At 42.0% G+C, this 27,752-nt stretch overlaps 1 protein-coding gene across 16 annotated transcripts in view; it reads left to right on the plus strand.

Annotated features, from left to right (window-relative positions):
* The window catches only part of MAPKAP1 (MAPK associated protein 1), a 237,908-nt gene that overhangs the window by 169,696 nt on the left and 40,460 nt on the right, over positions 1 to 27,752 (plus strand). For 14 of the 16 annotated variants that reach the window (XM_082467787.1, XM_082467772.1, XM_082467781.1 and 11 more), the window contains 2 exons: positions 7,736 to 7,843; positions 22,750 to 22,890. In XM_082467787.1, coding sequence (XP_082323913.1) covers positions 7,736 to 7,843; positions 22,750 to 22,890 — 249 coding nt within the window. The remainder of the gene's footprint in view (positions 1 to 7,735; positions 7,844 to 22,749; positions 22,891 to 27,752) is intronic. The other 2 variants (XM_082467786.1, XM_082467773.1) reach the window with 1 other exon arrangement.

The following is a 27,752-nucleotide window of genomic DNA, read 5'->3' on the forward strand; positions in this document are numbered from 1 at the left end:
ATTAGGCTGGGGCTGAATGATGGTGATTTGGTTGAGGCCAAATGTCTGAAGAAAATTGGCTCTCTGATAAGAGTGCTGTTATCAGAGGGGGCTACCTTCTCATTTACATTTAGATGAGTATTGATTATTTATTTACTCAGAGAAGTGAGATTCGTTTCCAATCTTATCTTTCTCGTCTCTGCTTGTCAGCAGAAAGAGAGATAGAGCTCCTGACATCAGGCCAAGATAACAGCACTTTGTAGTAAAGATAAAAGTTGGAATGGGCCTTTTTCTAGTCTTGACTGAAAGGATAAGTTTTAAAAATTAGAACTGATGGGTCATGCTTTCAAAACCTTTCCTGAAGGTTTTGCAGTTTAACTCGGCGGGAGAATTGGTTTATTGGAACAGCCTTGGTCTTTCTTCTTTTGTAATAGGAATGGTATTTAATTTGATTATATTTGGCTGTTTCCCTGAGAGCAAATTATATATTGGCTTAGAGGAGGATAAAGTGTGACCTTATTGTCACGTCAGCTTGTTCTTTTTTTATTATTTAAATTCCGAATTATCCAATCCAAGCCTGGGCGGGAGTATAAGCTACAGTGATTATCACTTGAATATGATTCGGTGCTTGTATTAAGATCAAACAGAAAATGATTACAGTCACCCCTAGAGGAAGAGTTATCAGCGATGGAGCTGACACTAGATGCGAACATTTTAGGGTAGCTGATGTTAGGGCTGAGCTCTGATATTGACGGCGTCAGCTTGTCGGTGATGGCTTTGGCTCAGTGAGGGACTTGGGACTCAGTCGGCCCCTGCCATAGAGCAGACAAGGCTTGGTACGGCCTGCCGAGTGGGCCTCCCTGCCACCAGTCTCCTCGAGCCCGTTGTTGGCAGTGCCGCCAGGAGAAGTGTACCAAAATATAAAGCTGTGTCACTCGCCTGCTCTGTGAGCATCTGTTGCTTATAAGAGAGAATCTAGACTTTGACCAACAGTCTGGACCAAGCATCCCAGCGCCAGCTTCCCCTTGAAACCCCACAGAGCCTATGCCCTTTCCACGCGGAGTTTCCCTTGGTCCACGTGGGCTCTTCAGTACCTCCTTGCCTTTGCACATTCTGTTCCCTCTATAGGAATGCACTACTTCCCCTGCCCTCTCCCGGCTCCCGGTCCTCCTTCAAGACTCAGTTTAGAGGTCTCCGCCTCAGAGAAGAAGTTCATTGTCCCCTTTTCTGTATTCCCACAGCGCCTTGTCCTTGCCTTGGGAAGAGCACTGACTGGGGCTCTTTGACAATTTCATCTGCTCGTGTGTGTCTTGCCACCTCCCCCAGCCTGCTTGAGGTCAGGAATCATTGATTATTCATCTCTGTGTCTGGGACCTTGTTGATGCTCCTAAAATGTTTGTTAGATGAATGTATGGATGGCATCGTAACACCACAAATCTTGTGACATCTGTGCTGCCGTGGTTTGTTCAGTGGGTTCTGACATTTACTCACCGTTTTTAGACTGTATTCGTAGGACCAGAGAGACTAAGGAACTTTAGGAATCCTGGCTGCTGAACAAGTCTCCGACTTAAATGCTGCTTGTAACTTAAAAGCAAGCTTGTTTAAATAGATCTGCACGCCCTCCTACCCCACACTCCTACCTTGGACACACGTGAGAAAGGGTACAGACATCTGCTCTGGTGCCAGCGCTCCCTGCCACTGTGTGTCTTCGCTTAACGGGGCTGTTAGCCTCTGGTGACTCTGAGGTTGGGCATTCGCCGGAGCCTCACCACGGCGGTTCCTGCGCCAGCTGCCCTCACAGTAACAGCAGCCGTCACTGAGCTCATCTAATCCTCACAGCAGCCTTCTCAAGGAAGTTGTGTTATTCTCATTTTACAGATGAGAAAATACGCAGAGATTAAGTAACTTCCCCAGAATGCGTAGTGAGAGGGTGCAGACAGAGGAGTTTTCTTCTCAAAACCCAGCTTTTCCTCTTATTTGCTCATGCTTAACTTTTTCTGGCTACAAGCAGCTCTTTCAGATTAAAGCAGCTCTTTAAGCTGGCGAATGGAAAACAGCTGACGTGAAGGTATATTCATGAAAGTGTTCAGCCTTTTCCTTTATCATTTTCCAGATAGGTGTCCTCCAACTTGTTCCCATGCTCAGCAATAATAATGAGAGTTTAATTCGTTTATATCCCACTTCAATCCGAAAAGCAGTTGGAATACACTAATGGGATAAAAAATGCATGAATTGAAAAACTACTTGAAAGAAAATGGAAATAAAGGTCCAGAGGATTAACTGACACAGAAATGCGTGTCCGATCATCACACATTTAGTGCTGAGCTTCCTCGTGGGCAAAGGAGAAAGGAAAACGGTCTCAGTTACAAGATTTATGTTAAACAGTCTAAAGGTACAGAACAAGCTAGTTGCTCCGAGGAAGTACAGCCTTTCCAGATAGGGAGGTCTGAAGGAGGTTTCTCCCATGGGCCTTTAGAAATAAGATGCAGAGTGATAGGGGCGTATGGCTTCTCTCTCTTCAGGCTTTTGCCCTTCCTTCCCGTTAGATTTCAACTCTCAGCTGGCTCTCAGCTGTTAAGGAATGGCATGCCGAATGAAACATAAAAGTGTTTCAGTCAAGGATTAAAGAAAAGAGATCGAGGAAGCTGAACTGAGCATGTATCCACCATCCAACAGATACTACAGATTTTCTTTGAAACTTATGTGTTAAGATGTTTGCCTCGGGTTTACAAAATCCCATAAAAATCCTGCCTGGGTATTATAACTTGGAACCCTCCCAAAGTGCCCAGAGCAGTATTTTGTTCCTAGACCATTCGGTGACGTGGTTTTACTGCAATAAATACATCATCGGAATGCCCAAGCAGGTTTTCTCGTCGCTGCAGAGTAACTGCTTCCCAGAATCTTCCTTTTGTGTTCTCCTCTGCTGTGAAGGAGAAGGTGTGTAGCTCCATGTGCAGCTGTGACATTTTAAAAACTCTTTCCAAAGGGAGGATGTTGCCTTGAGAACTGTGTCCTATTTGGTGTGAAAGAGCCTCTTATATTTTTATATAATCATTTCTTTGGCAAAAGTATGTTAATAGAAACTGACCTCACAGCTTGTCTCTATAAAATGGCTTTTGGCTGCTGCTTTTTCTCTCCTCCTGTGTCAGCTGCCTGAAAATTAAATTAGCATTTGCTAGAAACTATTGTCTGATACATAGTAGGTCTGGGTTGTCATAGTCTTGATTATCGTCAACAGACGTATATTAAGAACTTATGAGTGAGCCACTGCGGTATGTAATATGTAGACTGTAGGCCTGGGCAGTCCTAGGTATGAATCCTAGCTCCACCACTTCCTGTGAGACATTGAGCAAGTTATTTAGCCTCTGTTAGTCATGGTTTCTTCCTCTGTAAAATGGGATTCATACTCTTTACATCCTAAGATGACGAAGAGTAAATGAGACGATCTTTATAAAAGGCCTAACATAGTACCTGGCACATAGTAGGCCCTGTTCTGTTCTGTTATGATCTCTTATAAAAGTCTGATGATATGGCTGATGATGATGATGATGGCGGCTGACACTTAAATAACCCTATTAATGTTCTGTTTGCTTTACAACTATTAACTTATTGAATCCTCAGACAGGCCTATAAACTAGGTGCTATTATTAGCCCCATTTTATAGATGAAACAGAGAGGTTAAGTAAGTTAGCCCAAAGTCATACAGCTAAGTTTCTCAGCCAGGACTAGACTGAGGCAATTTGGCCCCAAGTGCATGCCCTTAATCATCAGGCTGTATTGCTTCTAATATATACCCTGCCTCTCATTACACGGTGTGACCTAAAGTTATCAATCTGGGCTTTTTGGGGGAAAACGTGCAAAATAGTCTTTCTCTGTGAAATATCTTATCCAGTGTTTGGGCAAGAATTAGGAGAGAAATTGAGATTTGCAATAGGCAGTTTTCTGTTTGGGTCTAGATCTCGAGTCTCATCTACAGCTTAACTACCCTGCCTTCCCCAGAGTTAAGACCCATCCGTCCTTTGCTAAGTTCAGAAGTGGGTTTCCAAGTTGTTCCTTAGCTTTTATAGAAGACCATGGAGTACCGAGAGTGGACGATGATGCTCGACATGTTAGTTACTTAAAAAACTGGGCATACCTAGGAATATTCTGCAGGACGGGGAGAGAGTCTTCCTGGATGGATGGAAAGATAAGGGAATCCTGTCTTCATAAGGAACCAGGATACAGCCATAGCATGGGATATTTAGCATGTGTGGATTTCATTAAAATAAATTATTTCAGATCATTTATCATAGAAATGAATGTATAGAAACCACAAGTTAAGTAATTGAGAACCCAAATGAATCCATGGATCTACAAAAAATATATATACTTATGGTACAAACTATGGCTTTTTATAATTAGTCTGTAATTTACAGTTTGTAAAAGGAAGAAACCTTCAAAATACATAGGCTTTAGGGCCAAAGACCCTTGGGTTTCATTTCCCCCTCCTGCTTCCTACCTGTGTGATCTTAGGCTAGTTACTTCACCCTGCCAACCTTCAGGGTCCCAATCTGTCAAATGAGGATAATAATATCTGCCTTTAAGAGTTGCTGTGAGGATTCAGTAAGGTAACATATGCAGCATGCTTGCATATAGTGGTCGTGCGGTAATTGAGAGTCATCATAATATAATGAATATAATGAAGCCCAATAATACTAGGCTTCAAGGAGAAAGTCCTAAAGTTACTTTTGGGAAACAAACTATTTTAGTAGAAATATCTACATTGACATATACACACTGCCATATATAAAATAGATAATCAACAAGGATCTACTGTATAGCACAGGGAACTCTACTCAGTACTCTGTAATAACCTATATGGGAAAAGAATCTGAAAAAGAATAGACACATGTATATGTATAACTGAATCACTTTGCTGTACACCTGAAACTAACACAACATGTAAATCAACTATACTCAATATAAAATAAAATTAAAATAAGTAAATAAATAATATTATAGTCCCCCCCCCAAAAAAAAAGAAAAGAAAAGAAATATCTACAAAACCCAAGAAATAAGAAATTGAATATGGAATGGTGGCATTTGTGGCTTAGAGAGTGATGCGGGGACTTGTGTTTAGGGATAAGGGGCCCTTCCTAGTACTCCCTGCCTCCTCTGGTTTCCCTCCTCCTCGTCTCACAGATAGCTACAGAGCCCAAAAGGAAAAAGTGTACAAAGGAGACCAGCCTGAAATACACCTTGATGTGGCCAGGCCTTGGCTCCCTGAATCAGGAAAGGGGTGGCTTGCTTACCATCCAGTTGTCAGGTAGGCAAACAGCTCTAGATGCCCAAAACCCTATATATCCTGTGCCTAGAGAGGTTACAGGGTTACTTAAGATGAAAGTATTGACCTACATAAACAGATGATGTCTAGTTTTGATTAAACTATTGCAACTGAAAGACCCACTGGAGATGCCACAGGGTGTGGTAATTACAGTATCCTCAGAAAAATGGCATAGTAAGAAATTGGAGGACTTATAAGTATTATATGATGTTTTAAAAATTATAAAAGTGAAAAAAAAGAGAGAGAGAGGGTTCCCTGGCGGTCCAGTAGTTACGACGCAGGCTTTCACTGCCGTGGACCCTGGTTTGATCCCTGGTCAGGAAACTAAGATCCCACAAGCCGCGGCATGGCTAAAGGGAAAAAAAAATTATAAAAGTAGCCTTTATTTAAGTAATTATAGGAAATTTGAAAAATACAGGAAAACACTAAGGAAAAATAAAAACATTCATTATCCCACTATCCAGTGTGACTACTATTCACATTCTGGAAATAACCTTCCAGTATGTACCCCACCCCCTGCCATGACTTTACATATATTTTTCATAATTACAATCATCTTACACATATTGTGTTATAATTTGCTATTTTCATAAAGTAGCATATTATAAACGTGTTCAATAAAATCCAATACTTTTGCAACATCACTTTTAATATCTCCATGGTATTTCACAATATTTTGTTTAACCAGTTTCCCTGTTGTTAGATCTGGGTTATTCCCAAGTTTTGACTATCATAAAAAAATGAATTATTGTAGGTAAACTTTGTACCCAGATTTCACTGTAAAGTCATAGGAGTGGATATCAGTGCGTATACACTATGTTGCTGGGAGATCTAGGGGTGGGACAGTTGGAGATTAACAGGCCAGTGTTTTAGAAAGCAGCTCTCTGGGTTCAGGGGTGGCTCTCTTCTCTCTAATGGGCTGCCCACAGCTGTGAAAGGTGGGTGTTAGGGAGCGGGGGGTGGGCAGAGCTGTGGGGGGAGAGATCATAGGAATCTCTCACCAGCTTGTTTTCTTAAAGTTCAGCTGGGCATGACTTTTCGGTGATTACTTCCACCAGTGAATATGAAAGCATCCAGTGATGAGCAGCAAGCATGCTTGGTAATTGACAAATGTTGGCACCGACAGGTGATGGGTAGTGGAGAATAAGAATTATCTGTATTTCCATAACTTTATTTGCTTAATATTTTCTAAATTAAAATTGAACTATGTATAATGTTGAACTACAATACCTTCTTGACCTGAATACAGTGTATTAGAGTTTATAAGAATTGTGTAGACTTCTGAGCATGTATTTCCTTAAATAGTTGTATGTGTCTTGAGCATTGTTAATTTAGTGAAGGTTTAAAACCTGTAAGTAGTGTAAAAAGGACTGATTATGTAAATAATCAACAAGTTGAGGACAGCTGAGGAACACATCTAAAAATACCTGTTCCACCTGGGAGCCCTGGAAGGCCTCTGATGCTTCCTCAGATCTCTCCCACCTCTGCTGTCTGACCAAACACACCTTTCATAGTCAAAATAATACGACAGTTTCTTACACCTCTAATCTTTCAGTAACCATTAACAACAGGAGCAGTCTTTTGAATACGATCATTGGACCCGTTAGGTGTTATCTGAGAAGAACAAGATTGTCATTTGGCTTTACAAAGAAATACATGAATAAATGTATAAAATGCCCCAGTGTTTTAAGATCTGCCAGAATCCCTTTGTGATGCAGGGTAACTGATATTCCTGGTTTTCAGTATTATTGAAGCTCTGCCTCTTGTGTTTTCATAAATATTTCAACAAAAACACGAATCAGCAGCCACTTGTCCTTCTGTCACCATAACCCCAAAACCTGGAATTTATTTTTTAACCCCATCTACGTTTAAAATTTTTTTTTTACATTTTTGGACTGTCATTATATTCGAGTTCTAAACATACCTTATTCTTGCTTATAATTAATTATTCATTATCATATAATAATTATTAATAAATAATTTTGTAGGACTGCCTCCTATGAGGCAGGTACATTACTACGTAAGCATTTTTCCTGTAGCATCTCTAATCTTCACAATAATCCTTCAGGGTGTAAGTATTCCCACATTACATATTAGGAAACAGAGATTCAGAGAGGGTAGGGTACCTGCTCATAACTGGGAAACCATCGTAGCCACATTGTGATTCCAAGTCAGTCTGACTCAAAAGGTTTCTATCTCTCATCCTGTTTTGGGGAGAACTGAGCAAAAATAGACCTGATAATAGAACAGACAAATGTGTGAAGCCGTGTGGAAAAAAAAATCAAACTCTTCCCTCTTGGATCGCGAGACCCCAAACAGACTTCAGTGTTTTCCTAATGCTTTATCAGCTTTTCACTGGGGTGTGGTGTTTTTCCAATGTTAAATTCACTGTTTCAGACTGCCTCCCCTCCTCCTGCCCCTTTGATCTTCCAGGCCCTCAGTACCGCCTGGAGAAGCAGAGCGAGCCCAATGTCGCTGTGGACCTGGAGAGCACTTTGGAAAGCCAGAGCGCCTGGGAGTTCTGTCTGGTCCGCGAGAACAGTACGTTGGCCTCCTCGCTCCGTGCCTGCTTTGTCCGTTGCAACATGCTTAAAAGTCCTGTGTTTGGGAATACTCACTGGTCTGGCCTCCCTAGGCTGATTTGAGGTGACTTTGTTTTCCAAGGCAGACCTCAGCCTTCATGCCAGAATTGTATCCCAGAGTGAAATGATTGATTTCATGCTTTTTGGGAAACAGTCTGCATCCTGTTCAGCCCTCTGTGATTAATATTTATCCATTAAACTGTATCATCCTAAGTTAGGAACAGTCCTGGAAACAGTTTAGAATTATGAGGCCTTTTCTGTGGCAAAGGCTATATTGTATATAAAGCAACTGGCCCTGTCAGTATCACCGTTCAGTCATCAGGTTTTAGAAAATTCTGGCCATTTTCATACTCTGGGCTGGAGGCAATGTAGTGGTTCCTAGTGCTATGTAGAAAGCTTCTTTAAAAGTTCAGTTAATTTCATTCACTCTGTAGAGTTTCAGACTTATGAATTTTAGCCATTCCTCCCCTGTACACTCCCATTGACTTAAGGGGCGAGTGACATGTGAAAACTGTGATCACTACAGCCAACTCTCCATCATTTCTGCTTCCGGGCTTTTACGCAGGCAGTTTCTTCTGTGTGGAACACTTTCCCCTACTCTGGTTAATAACTTTTTTATCCTTCTTCTCAGTTTAAATGTCACCTCGATAGAGGCCACCTGTGATCTCCCTGTCCCCTCATTGCCTAAACCTGACCCGTTCCTCATTTGGGTCCCCTGTTATATTCCATCATAGAGCATACTACTTTTTTTTCATTGCATGTATTTCTGTTTATAATTATTTATTTTTCCCAATGATTGTTTGATGTCTATCTCTCGCACTAGATTGTCAAGTCTTTGAGGTTGGCAGGTTGGCATTCATTAATTCAGCAAATATTCACTCATCACCCACTACGGGCCTTGTCCTACGTATAGGAACTCTGTAGTGGATTCTGTTTCAAAATGTTTCATGTTGACTCCATGTTATATGAATAAGATAAAATGTTATTTTTTAGGATCTTGGTATATATTTTGGATATATAACACACATGCAAAAAAATTTCAGATAACAAAGCATCTAAAGTGAAATCTTTTAGCCTCTCTTCTCTCCCCTAATTCCTCTCCCGGAGACAACAGTTGTTCCCAGTGATTCTGGTGTCTTTCCGGGGATCATCTAAGCATATGCAAGGATATTCTGTATATGTACATGAATATACCCACACAAAGACATATATATAAACACACGTATTTCCCTCTTATTTTTTTTTTAATTAATTAATTTATTTTATTTATTTATTTTTGGCTGCGTTGGGTCTTCTTGCTGCGTGCGTGCTTTCTGTAGTTGCGGCGAGCGGGGGCTACTCTTCGTTGCAGTGCGTGGGCTTCTCATTGCGTTGGCTTCTCTTGTTGCAGAGCATGGGCTGTAGGCACGCAGGCTTCCATAGTTGTGGCTCGCGGGCTCTAGAGTGCAGGCTCAGTAGTTGTGGCGCACGGGCTTCATTGCTCCATGGCTTGTGGGAACTTCCCGGACTAGGGCTTGAACCCTTGTCCCCTGCATCGGCAGGCGGATTCTTAACCACTGCGCCACCAGGGAAGCCCTTCCCTACTTTTAAAAACAAAATGGTAGCAAACTGTCATCAGTGTTCTACATTTTTCTTTTATCATTGTAACAGTATGTCACATAGAGAGTACTCCATATTCTACATCAATCCATATGTTATTCCGTATATAGATTTACCTCTTTCTTTTTTTAACTGCTGCATAGTATTTCACAATATACTGTGATTCCAAATTAGATGTGTTTTGGGTTTGTTTGGGTTTCTTTTTTTTTTTTTTTTCTTTTACGATAAGGTTCTTATACTAGGAAAGAGAAGCTATGAGGATTGGTGGATAAAGATTTGAAATCTGAGCTCTTGTTGTCACTCCACTTCTAAGTACGAGCATAGTCTTAAGTTGTATGACCTCTGTCAGCCTCAGCATCCCCATCTTAAAGGATTTGCAAGATACTTTCAGTGCTTGCCTTTGAGTCAAAATCACTTTGTTAGTGAAAGAAGACCGTACCAGCATTTACAAAGTGTGCCAGGCAGTCCATGGGTTGGAATCAATAGACTATTGTAACTAGTCTTTGTAAAGTGGAAGTAAATTATAAAAACAATTTATTCTTTTTATAGAAAAGATTTTTAAAATTTTTTAAATAGAAATTTCAATCAAGAACCCATATTGTTCCCCAGTAGCTACTTACTAAGAATAAGAAGTTAGATTGAGACAAAGAAAAATATTTCAAAAACAGAATTTTTTTCACTTCTGTTGCTGTATTTGATCAGCACAGGCTTGCTATCCTTAAAGCCATTTTAGAAGTGAACTAAATTATGAGCATCTATTATGCAGTGTTTAAGAGAATATGCAATCAAGCCAGACCGCCTCAGTTCACATTTTGGCCCTGCCACTTACTGGCTGTGTGACCTTGGACAATTTACTTAACCTCTCTTAGGTAGTTAATTTGCCTTCGTAAGGCTGATAGGAGGATTCATAAGGCTCTTAGAAGAGTGCCTGGCACATAATAAACACTCAATAAATATTAACTGTAATTAATAAATAACAAAAGAGCAGCATTCTGTAGCTCACAGAGCAGCTGAGGCATGGATGTGGAGGTCTGGAGTCATAGAACTGTCAGGGCCCTCAAGGAGGTGTGTGGTGGGGAAGGGAGTGATGCAGAATGGAGGGGAAAGGAGAGTGGGGGCCAGAGCAGATGTATAAGTCTGTGGCACAGGACCAGAGAACTTAGAGGCAGGGTACTTTCCAGCAAATGTGCTTTGGTGTCCCAGAAGAGGTGTACCTATAAGTAAAAGCATTTGATCGAGAAGACTGCCATAAGAGTAGATATAAACCCTTCTGTTTTTTTTCCACAGGGGGACAGGGCATGGCTTTTTATACCAGCCGCATCAAAGGATGTTTTTTTAATTATTCAGGCCTTCTATTGTAAGGGATCACGCCAGACATTTTGCTCTCTCGTGTAATTTTCACAGGCACCTTACAAGATACTATTCTAATTGTGGAGAGCGGTCGTGATTTGCCCAAAGTTAGCTAGTCAGTAAGTGATAGGACCAGAATTCTAAGTCAGCTATCTGACCCTGAAGCCCACCCTGAGATTGTTGATAAAACAACCTAAATTTTCAGTCCTAAGAAGGGCGATGACAGTTGTCTTTGTACACTATGAGAGAGAAGCTTGTGAATGAAGCTAATATGATAAGAGTTTCTGCCTAGGGACTGAGAGGTAGCATTTGTGCTTGGATCTTGGCCTAAATAAGAAAACGACAAGCCAAAGTCCTTGGGCTTTCCAGTTTGGACTCTAGTCTGATAATCTCCTACATCCTTCAGCCAGCTGTCTGCTAGAAGCTGGAATCAGACCAGAAGGAAGCCTGAGTACATTATGGAGAGGATGTAACATTAGAAGACTTCCATTCTTGTCCAAGTGTCTATATAAATCCTGGCACCAAATTGAACCTCAATTTCGTTTTCTGCCAAACGTTGCCAGTGACCTTTTCCTTTACCCACTGATCATATGTGGGTAGCCCATCCAGAGCCTTAGAAGAAAGATGCAGCGTGAACCAACCTATCGTTTCCATAATTTTCAGAGAGAAACTTGGGAATTTCCCATCATCAGAGCTAAAATAGACCTGAAAATGAACCGGCTTTATGGAATGCCACAAAGTGTCAGACGCTGTGTCTTCCCTGTTTTATCAGTCACAAGTGTGCCCACATAGTAGTTCAGCATAGTGTTTAAAGCACAGTCTTTAGATGAGGCAGACCTTGGGTGGACACTGCAGCTCTGACATCGGACAAATCATGTCACCTCTCTGAGCCTTAGTTTCCTGTGTAAATGGAAGTGGTTGAATCTATTTCACAAGGTTGTTGTGAGGATTAAATGAGATAGAGGTGCTGTTGTTAATTAGGCTAGAGTGGCCATCATCTTTATTTTATAGAAGAAGAAACTGAGCCTTTAAGGCGGTGATTTGCTCATCATCCCATGAATAATAATTAGGGGGCCTAGAAGAATGTGTCTTCTGTCCATTAAGTCTAGTGAAAGAGCTGAATCTAATTATTTTGTTTCCTAAATAGAAGTTGCTATAGAAAGGGGATTCAGTTCTTTAAACATCAGTTTAATCTCCTTTGATCTCCTTTCCTTTTCAAGGAGACCTTCCATTATTTCAGTACCTTCATGAAGTTTCCTTAATTTAAGGCTGTACTAAGGAAGAGCTTCAACTCGAGGTGGGCAGTCACCCAGACGGCTGGACTGTGGCAGGGGAGCGTATCTCTGGGTCTCAGTTTGTGGCCTCTTTCACCTCCTTTAGTTTCTCCTTGAAGACCCAGGAGAAGAGGCCACTCCTCCTAGAAGCCTCCCCAGACCACCTGGCCGCCATTCCCTGGGCTCTGGTAGAGTCCCTCTCCTTACCCCTCTCTGATCACTGATTCCGCTGAATGGATTCGCCCACCCCCACACTGGACTGTGACCCCCACCCCCATCCACCAAGGGCAGGGACTGGGTCTGAGCTCCCCCTACATCCCAGTGCCTGTGGCCAGGTGTGGTTCATTCCCTGGGAGGGAGAGAGCCTCCTGAGTCCCTGGCATCACCAGGCTGCTCACGAGGGCACCGAGGGGCAAGTGTGTGATACCGTTTAAAAGGAACTTGGGCTTTGAGTGAGCATCTTCAGGTATAAGGGTTTCTTCGTGGTGGTACTTGGGATTCCCCCCTCCCCCCACCCCACCCCCCTCCCACTTACTAAATAAAAAAGCAACTGTAGACAGTGAATGACTGCTTCTCCTGGTGTGTTTCCATCTCCTCTTCGTGGTGCTTATTCTTAGTGGGCCAATCCCTCCTCCCGCGTGTGCTCTTTTTGCCAACCCTGGAGACTCCCTAGTGGTTCTATTTGGCTTCTGGAGGGTTTGCCTTCTTCAGTTACAAATTACTAATCTCTCCAATTTCTGTCATGTGACTTAAGTACCAGGGCTTTAAGCCTCTTTTATTGTACCACAACAGCAGTCTTCAAAAGCAAAAAAAATGTGATCCTGCAAATAAACTCTGTTTACAAATGGAAATGACTTGTGGTGTTCATGGTACATATTTTAGGTTGAATTACTGCTGAAAGCCAGTTACGTGTCTGGCTCTGGTGGGGGGAAACGTGTTCACTGTAAGGAATTTTCTGTATGGGTGAGAGTTTTTTCAAGTAGATATTGGATAATAGCTCCCTGCTTGCTGCACGCTAACAGAATTTAAATGGAACAGAAACATTATCCCCGATGCCAGAATACCTATGTGTCTCTGCCTCTTGCTGTCTGTTTGATGTGGGCTGGTTGGCAGTGTGTTGTAGGGGAAAGGCAGGATGTTTGAAGCCACAGCGTGACCTTAGGCAAGTCCTTCTCTGAGCTTCATTTCCCCATCTGTAGGGCTACCCTGTAGGAAGGAATCCCTACCCTGTACGGCTGTTATGAGGATTAAGTTGAGATTGTGTGCCTTAAATGCACGCGGTAAAGTGCAATGCCCCATGCAAGAGCTGGCCATTCCCAGGCTTTGTGTGCCCAAGACACAAAGCGAGTGCCTGTGCGCAGACACCACAGCTAGTCTGCGCTTGTGTGTGTTGGCCTTTTCCCTCTAGACACTTAGATTTCCCGCAGGTCCCTTTGGGCAACAGCCTGCACCAAGGGTAGGTGATACCTAGGGCAAAAAACAGTGCTGATCTGAACTGGAAGCAAATTTGTGCCCTGTCCACACGTACTTCTTCAGTAGTGAGTGCGTTGTGCTATGTGGGCTGAGAAATTCCACATGAATTGCATTTTTCACTCTCCCCCTTTCTTGAAAGTTCCCCCCTTTTCATTTTATCATTAGATAGTAATTAGTATTCAAGGGAAATTGGTCTTAATATATTAAAATTGGTTAAGTGCATTTAGACCTGTACCACAGCCAATGCCTGATTGGAAAATGTAATTGGGGACTCTGTGTATGTAATTAATTGAATTACAATTAAGAACTTTCATTAAGCGATACACTGGTACATTAGAGCAGTAAGGAAACATGTTTGACGAGCCACAAACCCTGTCTGGGCTCTAAGTGGGGGCACAGGGATTTGCATCCCTCTGGTAGGCTCCTGGCCCTAGAATCCGCCCTGTAGCCCCTGACTAATGGTTTGGTAATGCATCGGGTGACATTTCTGCAGTGACTCCCCTGATGGGAAGCAGGGTTCTTCCAGCATGTGTGCCCTCATTCTCTGACTCTGGAGTCAGAGAGAGAGGTGCCTCGGTGTTGATAAAATGTTGCAGTTCTTAGATATTTTGTCATGTAAATTGTCCAAAATGCCCAGGCTCTTAAGAAGACTCCATTACTTTCCCTGTGTTTTGAACAGGGGCAAAGACACAATGGAGGAAAAGGAAGTGATGGGAATTCTGACATCAACCTAACTTCCAGGCAAACCTGTAATGAGCCAGTCGTTCAGACCCTTGAATGGTCATGCTTCATCCTGTACAGGCTTCACCCTAGACACATATTTGTTCATTCATCCCCCAAATATTGACGGCCCCTCCTCTGGGCCAGTCGCTGTGCTGGGGCAGTAGAGAGGATACACAGCCCCTGCATCATGGAGCTCACAGCTGTGATGAGCGCTGTGAAGGGTATAAAAGAGTATATAGCAGGGGCCTGGAGCTGGTGAGAATGGGAGGAGAAAGCTTCCTTGAGGAAGAATAAAAAGGAGTTGTTCCGCTCATGAGTAAGAGGAATGTTCCAGGCCAAGGGACTACTTGTCCAAAGGTCTTGAGAAAGAGCTAGGTATATTTGGGAATGAATGAATGGAGTGGAATGAAATGAGCAAGGGAGAGAGTGCTGGAAGATGAGACTGGGGGACAGGCAGGAGCTTGAATGCAGAGCCGACACCTCCCCCACCCCCACCTTCCCACCTTCCCACCTCCGTGATCCGCTCTCTTTAGAAATTCTACAAACCAGAAATCGTTTCTTTCTGATCACCTCATAAAACAAGATTATCCTGATTTATTGAGGGTCTGAAATCTCCCTGTGGAAAGGCTCTGACTCCAAGAGTTTAATCAATTAGGCACTGACAGCAAGGATCCCTACCCTGGTTGTAGCATGGCAAATTCAGTGAAGGGTGTATCCTACAGTACGACCCTGACGGCTTTGAAGAGATTACTGCAGAGGGGCAAGCAAGTGCGCGTGTGTATATTATAGTATATCACCTATGGATTATTTTTTAGAGACCAGCAAAAATGACTAGTAGCCAAAGGGAAGTGTTTAATAGAAGAGAAGTTTTGGGCTTATGAGTCTTTGGGGACTTAAACGGCCTTTGGAAAAAAAAAATGTGATGGATGTAGAAAGCTAAAGGAGAGTTTTTCCTCCCTGACTCACTCACACATCTAGCTTTGAGTCTTACAGAAGGAGTAGAGAGAGTTAGGTTTTATCCCTGATTGTTTGTTCTGGCAAAGGCAGGTGTGATTGTGTTCTCCTTAGATACTGCTATGGCCCATGGATTTGTACATTCCCAGCCCATCCAAGGAGCATTTTACCCAAGGGGTTATGTGGTGGTTAAGGGCACAATTTTGGAATTAGACCTGGGTTCCTTTCCTAACTCCAGCTTGTATTAGTTGTATGGCTATACTAGCAGGACAACATTCTGAGCCTTATTTTTCTCACTTGTAGAAAGAAGATAATATTATCCAACTTAAAAGAGCAGTGAGAAATTTAAATGAGATAATATATTTAAAGTGCTGAGCATAATGTCTGGCATATATAGTAAGCATTCAGTAAATGTTAATTGCTCTTAGAGTTGTTGTTGAGGCAGGATCCCTGTCTGGTAGGGCATCTGAACGGAAAACTAGGAATGGTGTGTTAGGTTCTAATAACCAAGGTAAATACAAGGGATGGTGTACAAACTCAGGTACTGTTATGGCTAACCTGTGTGGCATCAACCTCATTCAGGCCGCCAACAGCATTTATTGAACATCTACTGTGTGCTCTGTAGGATGGAATGTTCTTGCCCCCAAGGAGCCCATTGTCCAGAAGGGGAGTACAGATGCTTATCGTGTAAGAGACTTATCATGAGAGCCTTCAACAAAGGGAGACAGGGTTTCAGGAAAGGGATCAGGAAAGATTCCATTTGGACTAGACCTTGAAGTGTATTAATTTTAAAGAGTGGAAAGGACATTCTGGCCAGATGGTATAACCTGAACAAAATCCAGTTTAGCTGAAACAGGCATTGTTCTATGTGGAGTGGCAATAAGGCTGCAAGATAGAATGGGGCAGAAGGTAGTTTGTTTATTCTTCATTCAGCTGTTTGCACAGCAGTATTTTACTGTATGCCAAGTCCTGAGATGGACAGTGCCTATCTTTGAAGACTTCTCCCCCTCCACCCCACACCATTTTATTTTCCACTATTCCCCTTCACAGACTCTTTGCACCAGCCAAATGCAAACACTTGCTGCCATCCTCCTGTGTTCCTGAAGCACTGGCACAGCTCTGGCACACAGTTGGTGCTGGGTGACTGTTTGCGGACTTGGGAGGAATGGTCAACAGGGCCATCATTGCTACAGAGAGTGTACATATGAGGTAAGGACGTAGCAAAGGCCCTCGAACTTCCAGTTGAGTTCTAGACTTGGCATAGATCTTTTTGGAGATGGAAGACGGAAGTTGCTTTAACTTATAACTAGATTAGCCCTTTCAGACTTGGCGTGAGACTCATTGAACCATAAAATGAAGTCTGATGTTCCATGTAGTTTGTGTCTATGAACATAAGACATCTGCTAGAGGCGTACAGTGAGTTCATCTGAGCTTTGGTTTAATCATCAGTGCTCATTTGTCTGAAAGACAGTCACGTGTGTACCTGTATGTATCTCCCTCAGTTCCAGTGAAATCATGAAGTATATGAAAATGCTTCTTAAACAATGTTAGTTGTAATTAACCTTGATCTGATCACGTGGCAAGCAAGCCTGTCACTCTAACAATGTGTGTACAGGCTTTCTGTTTGTTTGTTTTCAGGTATGTAATATAGATACAGAGCTGTAACTGCACTTTTGTGTCCCATCATGGTTGTCCAAATGGGCATCCAGGAACAATGAAAACATGGCATAAGAACCAATAAAGGCAGCAGTTCTCAAACTTTTGAGTCTTAGGACCTCTTTACACTCTTAAAATTTATTGAGGACCTCAAAGAGCTTTTGTTTATTGAGTTATATCTATTTATTAGGAATAAAAACAGAGATTTTAAAATATTTATGAATTCATTAAAAATAATGGTAAATCCATTATATGTGAACATAAATAACATTTTTATTAAAATTTTTTAAAATAAGAATATTTTCTTTTAAAAATTTAATGATAAGAGTAGCACTCTTTTATTTTGGTTTGAGGGTTTTTTTGTTTTTTTGTTTTCCTTCCTCTGAAAAGCATTTATTTTTGTTCCACCAGGAAGATAAGTTATTGACTAATCTCCTGAACCAGTGGGCACTATTTTCTATTTTTGCAAATTTCTGTAATGTTGGCTTTATAGAAGACACCTGGATTTTCATATCTACTTCTGCAATCAGTCTGTTACAATACATTGTTTTGGTTGAAGTATATGAAGAAAATTTGGCTAACATAGATAGGTTGTTGGAAATGGGAGTATTTCAGTAGCCTTTTCAGATAATAGTGCATATTAATTTTTGTTGCTATACCAAAACTCAAGTGATAGTTTCCTAAAGGTTGGTTGCAATGTGGAATCAGAAACATATCAATGAACTTTTTTTATTTGTACACTTGTAAGATATTAGACATGAAAAGGGCAAGTCATGTCTTACTGTTACTATTATAAAAATAGTACTGAGGTTATGGACCCGCCTCCCGCCACGCCTGGGGTCCTGAGCTGCACTTTGAGAGCCACTGACTTAGAGTTTACAGTCACCCACACAGTCCCTGTCCTTACTGCTGCTTGTAGGAATGTGGTGACACAGGAGGGGAAGGAGAAGGAACATGACTCCGGAGTCCGATAGATCTGTCCCAGCTCCGCCTCTTTCCAACAGTGGAACCTTGGGCAAGGTTTTTGACCCACTCTTGACCCACAGTGTCAGAGTTAGGATTTGAATCTACATCTCTGAACTCGATGTTCCAGGTTCCTTCCAGTGTTATTAAGCCCCAGGGCCACATCCCGGCTGTCTCTCAGTACCTCCTCTTTCTTTCTTCAGTGCAGGCCTTACACCCCGCCAGCCTCCTCCTTCCCCTCCTCTCTGCTTCCCTTTGCTCCCTCTTCCCTGGCCTGGTGTTGCCATTAAGACAGGTGCCACTCCTTGTTTCCTTTTTTCCTGATTCCTTACTCCAGACAGCTAAGCTCCTTCCTCTCTTGGATTTTCTGCTTGTCCCCCAGCGCTTTCTGTATCGTGAACGTGCTGTCATCCTTCCAGAGCCTGTTGTCAGTCCATTTGAGCTCTGGTGCTCAAGTCACTTTTAGGCACCCCCCCCCCAAAATTTGATCTATCACAATACATCTTTGAGTTATTGCAGCTCAAGCGTTTTGACACAATACATTATGGTAATCCATGGCACATAGAGACATTAACACTCTCGACTTTGACAAAATACATTGTGAAGTCTTTGAAGGCACCATTACAATTTATCTTGTCATTCATGAGGAGACCCAATTCAGCATTAATGTAGATGAACACAGTGTGGCTTTTGTTTCATTTAATTGCGTGTGACCTTTTTAATTGCTAATTTAACAAAATACCAAAGGGTTATATTTCAATTAAATTAACAGTTTGGGGAGTGGTTTTTTTTAATATGTTTATTTTTAAGACATTCTGGTTCTATTTTTTACTTCGAGTAGATAAAAATGTCTTCTCTTAACAGAAGTCGTTTTGGAATGTGAAGTTGATAGTACAGTAATATTTTTAATATGCACTGTGGTGCAGTATCAAGCATCTTTCATGTGTGTTTGGGTTCACCCCTTTCCAGAAGGATACAAACAGTAAAGGTGTACATGCAAAGTCAGAACTTTCCCGGTTTAAAAAAAAAAAAAAATGCTTTTGCTATAATGCTCTGCTTCAGATGTGTGCCTTTAGATTGTCTGTTGCATGCATCATTTATTGGGCACTTCTCTCTGCCTTGTCCTGTTTTCTTGGTGTTCTGTAGTGAATTTGTAAGCTCCTGAAGGTCAGGAACCCTGCCTTATCTTCATCAATGTCCCTTCCCAGTCTAGCACACTGCAGGCATGGGGACAGTAGTTGCAGGTTGCATGGCTGACTGATCTGTACACACAGACATACCCCCTCCAAGCAGAGGCATTCCTGAGCCTACTTTGGGAAATGGCACTGGAACTCCAAAACCAGAAGTTGTTCCCATTCAGCAGATAACCTGCTTGGGGGTGAGCGGCATGTATCAGAGGTGAGTGCAGGACTGTTTCTTGCTTCTCTGCTCGCCCGGTACTGCTGCCCTTTTGACCGTAAAAGTAAACACACCCCTTGTCAACTGGGGCAAGGCTCAGAACTCACCCAAGTATCAAGGGGACTTAAATCCGCAAATGGGATATGAATTTACACTGTCAGAGAGTAGAAGGTCAATGCGAGAAGCATTAATGTGTTGAGCCAGCTCCAGCTATATAAGTCTTGAACAAAATTAATATGAGGAAATTGACAAGCTTTGCTGGTTATTCCATAGTTTTAAGACCTCTACTAAAATCCTATCATCTCATCTGCCCATTATTAACATTTCAGCAAAGTTTTCATTAATCTCGCACAGCAAATTTAGGAGTGAAAACTGGCACTTGTTTGAGCTTTTAGGACTACATTAGCTGGTGTATTAAACAAAATATGTCATTCTTCAGTACCTTCTGCAAGAAGCTAAATCAATTTCCAGCCATATTTATGCACCACTTTATCTAAAAGCATCTGAATTATCATTTACAGCTAAGATGCTTTATTAGCAGCTGGCATTGAAATTGCTCAGTAAAAAATTATGTCACGTTATAGTAATTTTTAAATTGGTTTTAATCCAACCTCATAAAATGTAAAACTCTTAAGTGTGTTTTTTTAAAAATAATTGGCATTTTAGCATAATGAGCTGTTACCTCTTTCCAAATCAAATACCTGCAATATTTAGAAAATACTAATTGGTAAAGAAAACAGAAGCTCTTAAGCTGAGTTGTATCTAATAATGGCATTTTCTCAGAAAAGATGGCTTTAAATGATTTAAAACATGAAAGGATTTTAGTATTTCTCCAAAATTCTCAATTTAAAAGGTTCTAAAGTAAAAGTAAACACACCTTGGCAGCTCTGTTTTAGGAAAAGGTATATTTGGAGAAAGTGAATAACTATTTGAAACTTTAATTTCTAGCCAGCCTCTTGGCTTGCGATGTGGACATTACTCTGGAGACAGTAGAGATCATGATCACAGCATCTCTATCCAAAATCACAAGTGTTCCAGAGAAAGGAAACAGGGTTACCCAATGACCCTTGCAGACGTCGAGTGCAACTTTGCTAGTCCTAGCAATGTGATGTTGGTTAAGTCACTAAGCCTCTCTGATCCTGGGGATACGGCACTCGGTATTCATCCAGTAAATTGTTATTCAGCTCTTGCTTTATTCTGTGCATGGTAGCACTAGCAGGGTCTGGGCTATGGTGTTTAGTAAAGCAGTCACTCTGCCTCTGCTCTTGGGGTTACAGTCTAATGGCGGAGACAGACGATTACTATCTGTGATAAATAACCTGAAGGGAAATGCAGGGTGCAGTGACAGAAGGAGCTGAGCTAGACTTAGGGTTCCTTGGAATGTCACTTGAGCTAAGCTCATCAGAGGGATGGGGAGGAGGCCTGGAGAAAAAGGCCAGGAGGGAGTGGAATGGGAAGAAGGGTGACCTAGGCGGAGAGGTCAACACGTGGGACTGTGTCACAGGCATTCGGTGACTGGCCCGTTAAGGCCGAGGCTGCAGCCTTACTGAGGGGAAAGCATCCTTGTAGGTGCTAGAATGGTCCAAGCTGGGAATAGTTGTAGTGTTTGGAAATAGAATGCACAATTCCTAATAAATTAGTTAAATGTGAAGGCATCAGAAACCAGCTTTGCCTTAAATGCCTCCCCTGTAAGCAATAACTGTGGGAAGGAAAGTGTGTAATTGGTAGGCATAGAGAATTTTCCAGTTTTATGCCCAAATCTAGAGTTTTCCATTCCTCCAACTCTGTGCCAAGGAGTTCTCTCGTGGTCTCCCTGTGGAACCGTCTCCGCGTACTCATCACAAGGCCTCGGGCACCCCGCTCTGGTTGGCCTCTTCTAGACAGATGCTCCCTCCCACCAGCAGCCACGCCTTCAGAGGACCGCATTTCAAACTCAGGCATGGGGGGTGACGAGAGTTAGTTTAGCTTTGCTTATGTGACCTTGGGCGTGTGACTTTGCCTCTCAGAGCCTCGGCTTCTTCATCTGTGTAATACAAAAATTATAGGACCTACCTACCAGGTCCTGAGACTTAAATGCATGTGTGAAGTGCTCAGCACCATGCCTGATGTGTGAGTACTCACCTGTACTAGCTATCATTATTATTATTGACTGATTTGTTTATTTAGCAAAATTTAGTGAGAGCATGCCAGTTGCCTGTACTGCTTGCAGGAAAAGATGTAGAGATGAATAAGAGACTTTACTTATCCTCACAAAGTTTCCAATTTAGGACACAGCAACCACTCAGCAATTCTAGTGCAAGCCTGAATGTGATCAACTATGACAAGAGAATAAGAATAATCATGACTGCTATTTATTAAGCGTATTACATGCTAGATTCTTTAAATACGTTTTGGTATTCTGTGGATGGCAGATGCTGGGATTCAGAGAAATAGTCACTTGGCCACTATCACACAGTAAGTTAGAGGCAGAGCCAGGAATTGAGCCCAGGTCTCCCTGGCTCCAGAGTCCAGTATAAACCAGCTGCTATGGTGTTCAAGGGAAGGTGGAATCTGAGCTAGCCTGGGTGGAGTTTTGACAGAGGGATGTTCTAGGCCAACGGAACCACATGAGCAAAGAACCAGAAGTAGAAAAACCTGAACCTATATATAGTCTGAGGAGTTTGGGAAGAACTGAGAGAAGGTATGTGTTAGAAATGACAAATAAAATGGGAAATTTTTGTTTCAGCAAGATTGTGGACGTCCTTGATTGCTTGACTGAAATGAGTGTACTTCATTCAGGAGGCCTTGGGAAGCCAGGGAAGATTTTTGAGCTCCAGTCTTCTTATTTGTCCCCAGTATCAGTATCAGAGTACTTAGTGCACACTACATGTTTGATGAGTGAATGAGTGATCAAAGCTTTAGAAAGATAAATCGGAAAGTCCTGTAGTAGCTGGATTGCTGAGGGAGCCTGGTGGCCAGAAGGCCATCGAGGAGACTCTTACAGCCATGCGAGCGCGAGCAGGCTCACGCCTGAACCGCTGGAGGCTGTGGGGGCGCAGGACAGGAAGCTGATAAACAGACAGTTTGCAAATCGTGGGAAGAACAGGGATTCTTCAAGGAGCATGGACTACTTTTATGATCAGGAAAATTAATAGAAAAAGAAGCAAGACGTGTGACCACCCATGCTTTTGTGGTTTTGACTTGCCCTTGTGGAGACAGAGCCTCTGGCGAGCAGGAGTTTTTCTGCCCTCTGTATTGCTGCTGCCCAGCCAAGGGCCTGCCATAGAACAGGCCGTGTTTGTGGAATTAATTGTTGAATGATTAATATGTTACCATTCTTTGTTTACTGGAATGGCATTATTAAGTCATCGCTCAGCCTTTTCTTTTCCAAATTAAATAGCCCATATTATTTTAATTTATCCCAAAGCATTTTAAGCAGACACCATTTGCCAAGCCTTATGTATCTTTATGTGTTAAACTGCTTTTTCCTCCCCAGGTTCAAGGGCAGACGGGGTTTTTGAGGAGGATTCGCAAATTGACATAGCTACAGTGCAGGATATGCTGAGCAGCCACCATTACAAGTCATTCAAAGTCAGCATGATTCACAGGCTCCGATTCACAACTGATGTACAGTTAGGTAAGTGTGTCAGCTTTCTATCAGTGGTCAAGGTCGAAATAGGGAAAGAAACAACATACAACTTTTATGTGACCTGAATGACTAACGGGAATTTGTTTTCAGAGAAAATGTTGAAGCAGTGAAATTTAAAGTAACTCCTTTTTCCCACCTGAGTGCTCTGTCTTGTCTTCTTTTTTATGAAGCAGAAGATTAGAAATAGAACTAACTTGAGACTCTTTGCAAACTGATTGACTTATGTGAAGTTCCATAATTTTCATTCTGTAATTCTCCTACATCCTATCCTTAGAACTGCTTTGTAACATTGCTACTTGCCTTTTCTTACTCCATGAATCCACTCCTTATTCATTCATGCCTTTATTCAGGAAGCTTTTTAATGATCTCAGAAGTTATATTTGGATCCTCACCAGATAATCTAGAACTAAAATTCAATTAATATTTGGGGTTAATTTGTTTCCATTAAGTGCTAAATTTCTGTTTTGACTGAAACCTAACAGAGGTAGAAAAAGTGTCGTAGTGGTCAGCAGAATATGAATACGCCAACATCATCGCCATCCTCATGGCCGTCATCTATAGGTATGCACGTGTATTAGTCACTGTGCTCAGTGCTTTACATGCACTACTAACCTACCTCAAAGGTAGGTATTTTTACTGTCTCCATCTGACAGAGAAGGTAAATGAGGTGCAGAGAGGTGAAGTCTCATGCCCATGCTCACACAGCAGGTAGGTAGTGGTATCAGGGGCAGAACCCTGGTCTGGCCAACTGGAGTGCATCTGCTGCGTAAAAGAGGATGATGGGAGGGCAGGGGAACGGGTACAGGTGCCAGGCTTACCCAGTCAGGGAGCTGAGCTACTCCCGGGCCCTGCTGAGACCTCTACCACACTGCCTCTTCCTGGGCTTCGTTTGCTTCATGCGTAAAGGGAGAAAGTTTGAATTCTAACTCTAAGGCTCACTAATGTTATGTTTCTCACAAATGTTTTGTAAATGTCTCATAATAAAACCTTTTCTAATGTGGGCATTAGTGTGGCTAATTTGTAATAAGTCTCAAAAAGCTCTCAAATATTCATCCCAACTTGACTGACAGGAGCTTGAAATATGCTGACAGTAGCTTACTAATTAAGAGATGAGCATCAGAATCACATCTGGTTTACATTGTGGCTCCGTCGACAACCAGCGGTATTAGGCAAGTGTCTTAATCTTTCTGAGTCTTGATTCCATTCTGTTTAAATGGGAATATCAGTGTGGCAGCCTCTTAGGATTGCTGTGGGGAATGAATCAGATACTCCACTTAGCTTAGCACAGGGCCTGGCAGTTGGTAGACTGTAAGTGAGAGCTTTTAGTGGAGAGGCAATATAGCAGAAGCTTGGAGGACAGACTGAAGAGTTAGAAGCCTGGGTTCAAACCCTGGCTCATTCATTAGCTGTACCAACACAGGCAAGTGATGCAGAGCCGCAATCTCCTCCTCTGTAAGATGAAGATAATAGTCTCTGTCTCATAGGTAGGATAATTACGGGGACGAAATGTCATTATCACACGCGCAATACTTAGAAAGGCGCATGGCACATAGCAAGTGCTCAGTAAACAACAGCTTGTAAGATGATGGTGATTCTGACAGACTAAATAGATGAATTAGCACCCAGTACCTGAATCGGAACACACACAACCTACCTTTTTTTCCCCTCCGTAAACCTCTTTCTCCCTCCTCACAAAAAAAACCTCTAAAGGGGTAAAAATTGCTTATTTAATGTTAATTCTTAAAACATAAAGTTCTTCAGCGTTGTTCTTTCTAAAGATGCTTTTTCTGGTATCTCTCATAGAAGTAAAATTAATAAGGCTGCTCAAAAACAAGCCAGATGCCCAAAAAAGGGGGAGAAAGCACATGTTGTATGATATAATGTTCAAAAGTACACAAAAATAATATGTGGAAGTAATGATAGTGGTTATCCTGGGGAGTGAAGAGGCTATAGTGAATGGATGGGGGAGCATCTGGGGCACTGGTAAGTTCTGTTTCTTGATCTGGGGGCTGATTACATGAGTATGCAGACTTTGTGGAAAAGTCAAGTTATATAAACTCTTGGGATTTATACACTATGTATATTTTCAATTAAAAGTTTGCTAAAATAAGAATGCTACTCAGACATCATTTGTGTTTGCCTGCAGTTCTTTCCCAGTAACAGAGGGTCTGCTTTTTCTGAGTGGGTCTAGTTTTACGAAGCCCAGTAAGTAGCCTGACTGCAGTCAAGATAGAGGTCCAGGGTACAAGGCGAGGATTTTCCCAGGTGAGCATAATCCCTGCTGTTCCCCAAGGTGCAAAGCAGTGCCTTGGAAAGATAACCAAGAGCGTGGCTTCTTTCCCCACATTTTTTCCAAAGGCAAAAAGCCAAACTTGAATTCATCAGATTCTGATCTGTATATTCATTCAAAGGAAAAAGTCCACAAAAGGATCTGTGCAAAGAGCCCAAGTTCTGCAGGCGAAAATGGGTTTGAATCCCAGCTTTACCACTTGCCTGCAGTGTCAGCTTAGACAAGTCCCTTCCCCTTTCAGTCTTAGTGTTTGTCATTTATGAAGTGGGAATTATAATGTTTACCTTTGAAGACTGTGTATGAAAGTGGCCGGTGGCAGCTTAGCTTAGTGCTGTTACCATTGTCATTATTATGTTTATTTTGCCATTGCTTTCTCTCCTAGTCCACCATCTTTTTTTTTTTTTTTAACATCTTTATTGGAGTATAATTGCTTTACAATGGTGTGTTAGTTTCTGCTGTATAACAAAGTGAATCAGCTATACATATACATATATCCCCATATCTCTTCCCTCTTGCGGCTCCCTCCCTCCCAGCCCCCCTATCCCACCCCTCTAGGTGGTCACAAAGCACCGAGCTGATCTCCCTGTGCTATGTGGCTGCTTCCCACTAGCTATCAGTTTTACATTTGGTAGTGTATATATGTCCATGCCACTCTCTCACTTTGTCCCAGCTTACCCTTCCCCCTTCCCCCTTCCCGTGTCCTCAAGTCCATCCTCTAGTAGGTCTGAGTCTTTATTCCCGTCCTGCCCCTAGGTTCTTCATGACCTTTTTTTTTTTTTTTTTTTAGATTCCATATATATGTGTTAGCATATGGTATTTGTTTTTCTCTTTCTGACTTACTTCACTCTGTATGACAGACTCTAGGTCCATCCACCTCACTACAAATAACTCAATTTCGTTTCTTTTTATGGCTGAGTCATATTCCATTGTATATATGTTCCACATCTTCTTTATCCATTCATCTGTCGATGGACACTTAGGTTGCTTCCATGTCCTGACTATTGTAGATAGAGCTGCAATGAACATTGTGGTACATGACTCTTTTTGAATTATGGTTTTCTCAGGGTATAAAAATATGGAACGCTTCACGAATTTGCGTGTCATCCTTGCGCAGGGGCCATGCTAATCTTCTCTGTGTCGTTCCAATTTTAGTACATGTGCTGCCAAAGCGAGCACTAGTCCACCATCTTGAAAGTGTTTAACCAGATCACTCAAATTAGGTAGTGGCTCTATTGGCAAACCCACAGTGGAGACTTGTCAGGTAGAAATAGATGATGATAGTAATGCAAGTGTCTCTGTCTAGAGCATTGGTTCTCAGAAGTGAGGTGACTGGAAGCTGGTCCCAGTCACCTCTGAATGCTTCCAGTGGCACACATAGCACCCTCTGGTGGAAAGTCACAACTGAGGAACGTCTAAAATATTAGATGTTGTCAGAACATTTGTTTCTGTTATGAATCTAAATTCAGTCTTTACTGTTATAAGCAAAAACTTCATTAATTAATCCTAAGTAATTTTGTGACAGTCGGATAAACTGTGCCCACGAGTACTATATCATGCAGTGAATAAATAAGTTCATTTCCTATTCCCATGTAGATGAGCTCAGGTATGTATTAAGACCCTTACTGCCTTCTTGGAAAGCAGATGATAACACCCTTTTCATTCTCACAACAACAACAAAAGGCTGCACACAGTAGTCCAGAAATTCTTTCTTTCTGAAACAGCATCTACTGCGAAGTTCAGGGCAGCAAATGTTCTTTATGAGCATTCAAGTGAGCAGCTGGATTCTGAGATCAGTAAATAATTTATTTTATTTCATCTGACTAGCCGGGTGCTTCAGATCTTTCCTGACACTGATGGATGGTCTCCTCTGCTCGTCCATCCTGTGTCAGTCAGAGCAGAGGTTCCACTTGCCCCCTGTGGCAAGTTCTTCTAAGTGGTGTGTGTCTGTGTGCGGCATTTACCCAGCAGCACTGCTGATTCCACAAAAAGCCACCCGTCCACTGAGTTAGCGGTACATGAGAGTGCAGAGCCGAGGCTCGGCATTCCCAAGCTCTGCGGTGCCATCGTAGCAGCCTGCCTCCTGACTGGGGAGTAGGGGCCAGTGTCCCGGTTTTACTCTCTGCTGTTTGTTTCTGGGAAAGTCAGGGGATAAGAGACTCAAACTTTGATTTGCAAGACCCAAAATTACATCAGTTTTCCACCAGACTTTTTTTTTTTTTTTTTTTTTTAGTCTCAGCATTTCTTTTAATAACAAATTGTTAACTGAATAATCCCAGTGATAAGCAATGTGTTTTAAGTATACTGTGGTACAGCCATATACAGAAATGTTATAAAACCTTTGAGAGGAAGCCCTCTCAAAATTTTTATTGAAATGGGAATGTATCAATATGTTAAAATAGAAAAAATAACATTCACAGTATGATTTGCAGCTATGCAAATATGAGTATATGTACATAAACACATATATGTCTTCACCATATTAAGCAGAGAAATGAATGAAGCAGTTTGTTACTATCCATCCGGATATATCATATCTTACTGCTTGTCAAGCAGCATATCC

This window comes from Balaenoptera physalus (assembly GCF_965194825.1).
Source record: "Balaenoptera physalus genome assembly, chromosome: 7".
NCBI lineage: Eukaryota > Metazoa > Chordata > Mammalia > Artiodactyla > Balaenopteridae > Balaenoptera > Balaenoptera physalus.